The sequence below is a fragment of the Solanum stenotomum genome, unplaced genomic scaffold, assembly GCF_019186545.1.
Source record: "Solanum stenotomum isolate F172 unplaced genomic scaffold, ASM1918654v1 scaffold32770, whole genome shotgun sequence".
NCBI lineage: Eukaryota > Viridiplantae > Streptophyta > Magnoliopsida > Solanales > Solanaceae > Solanum > Solanum stenotomum.
Genome location: NW_026032122.1, coordinates 6,072 through 8,520, shown reverse-complemented (window position 1 = coordinate 8,520; position 2,449 = coordinate 6,072). Strand labels below are relative to the sequence as shown.

Here is a 2,449-nt window from a genome sequence, read left to right as displayed (position 1 = left end):
GACATACAAGCAGACATGCTAAGGATACATGGTATTTCATTAACATACATGCAAGCATGGAGAGGTAAAAAAAAAGCTTTCGAGACATTAAGAGGTGACCCTGCCGAATCATATGGAAAAATTCCAACATATCTATATATATTAGAGAAGACATATCCAGGGACAATTGTGAATTATAAAAAAAAACAGATGAAAATCATTTTTTATATTCATTTACAGCACTTGATGCAAGTATAAGAGGCTGGGAGTATTGTCGACCAATAGTAGTCGTGGATTGCACATTTAAAATCAACATACGAAGGCACAATGTTGATAGCTAGCACATTAGATCCAGGAGGTACTGTTTATACCATTACCTCAACTAGATTGATTTGTTTTATATATAATCAATATATGTTGTATTTATTTTGAAAAAATTTGTTGTATAGGTCACATCTTGCCGCTTGCATACGGAATAGTTGATTCAGAAAATGATGATTCATGGTTATGGTTCTTTGAGAATTTTAAAAATGCATTCGGTGAAAGGGAAGATATGTGCTTTGTTTCTGATAGAAATAAGAGCATTTGGAATGCTACTGCAGTTGTTTATCTCGAATTCAGACATTACGCATGCATATACCATCTATGGACCAATTTACTAAAGAAAACATACAGAGATACAGAGGAGGTTAGACCATTATTCTTCTGTTTAGCAAAAGCTTACACTGTTCAAGAGTTTGATGAATTGATGACAAGGATGGATCAAATTAATCCAAAATACCGTGCTTATCTACAAAAAGCAAATTATGAGAAATGGTCACGCGCACATTCACTAGTAAAAAGGACTTGGACACTACAAGTAACATTGCAGAGTCACTAAATAATGCTATTCTTGTTGGAAGAAGGTTACCAGTGGTACCATTGTTGGATTTTGTTAGAAAAACAATTGAAGCTTGGAATGAGAAACACAACGAAGAAGGTAGAAATACTACAACAACCTTGACAAGTAAATACAATGAAATGTTGGAGGACAATAGAAATTTGTCTCATCGTATGCTTGTAAGTATTAACAATTCTCTACTATGCATATTATGTTTTGGTTTTATTATTGATAATGAATTCTCTTAAATGAAGGTACGCGCATCAACAATACACCTTCATACCATTACAGATGGTGCAAAGAGGTTTACAGTATGTCTGAATACACGAATGTGTAGTTGTGGCAGATTTCAACATGATGAGATCCCTTGTAGTCATGCACTTGCAGCAATCAGACATAGGAATAAAAATCGCGATGATTATTGTTCAGCTTATTATAGTAATAAGAATTATCAAGATACATATGCAATACCAATTGAACCCTTGCCTTGCGAAAGCACTTGGGATGTTCCATCACATGTCTTGGAAGAGGTAGTATTACCACCAATTACAAGAAAGCAACCTGGCAGACCTCCAAAAAATGATCGCAAAAAGGGATTCACCGAAGGAGAGGGGAAGAAGAGGAAAGTAACCTGTAGTGAATGTGGTATAGTTAGGCATAACAAGAAGACTTGCCCAAAAAAAACTCATGATAATTAGCTTTGTGATATTTTTGTTGTTATTTTTAATTTGCAGTTATACAGTTGAACTATATTACTTTTATTAAAGTACTGTTTCTTAATTGCATTACCTTATTTCAAAGTTGATTACTTTTTGTTATCTTATTCATATTTTTGAATACATAGTTGTTATAAATGGTTGTATATAGTAGATATCATAAACTCTTTTGGATTAACTGTTGTCACATATCCAAAAATATTGATAAAAAATATAAGCCAAATTCTTGATAAAATTATGGTAAATAAGAACAAATATATGGTAAAAATAAAGGATCATAATAATTGTGTATTTAGTAAAACAAATGTTTGCAGTTTACCAACCTAAAACAATAAATTGAAAAGTAATAAATGTAGTATATTAGTTTGGACGCTACAGTAATTAACACTCACTTACTGTAAAATTGGTTTACTCTTGTTACAACTGGTACATAGCTTGGTATAAATGATGATATATATTAAAATCAAATGTCATAATGATGATGGTATATATTAAAACCAAATGTCATAATGATGATGGTATATTATCTTACATATGAACATACATAAATTAAAATGAGTGCATTAATAAATTATTTGGTGTAATTGGTGGTGTAAAAAACTACAAGTTTGACAAACTATGGTATATAATTAGAACCTCGCAAAATAAAAATATGGTACATATTTTAGTGTATTTTAAGTATGTGAATTGGTGTAAATAATAATATGAAAAATATTACCAACATTTATTGATGATAACCTGATAAAATCATAAATTTTAAGAATTGGTTTAAGGGTATGTAATCTTTGACTGTTTTATTTTAATTTTATTAAATGGTTAACATATTGATAAAATACTTTGGTATTTCTTTGAATGTTTTTTTTAAAATCATTAA

General features: G+C 30.3%; 1 protein-coding gene across 1 annotated transcript; it reads left to right on the top strand.

The window, feature by feature from the left end:
* The first annotated feature begins 306 nt into the window (after positions 1-306).
* LOC125852186 (uncharacterized) lies at positions 307-1,605 on the top strand. The gene is made up of 5 exons (XM_049531910.1): positions 307-337; positions 429-795; positions 885-1,038; positions 1,114-1,485; positions 1,594-1,605. The coding sequence occupies exons 1-5, from the start codon at positions 307-309 to the stop codon at positions 1,603-1,605; spliced, it is 936 nt and encodes a 311-aa protein (XP_049387867.1).
* Positions 1,606-2,449: the final 844 nt, after the last annotated feature.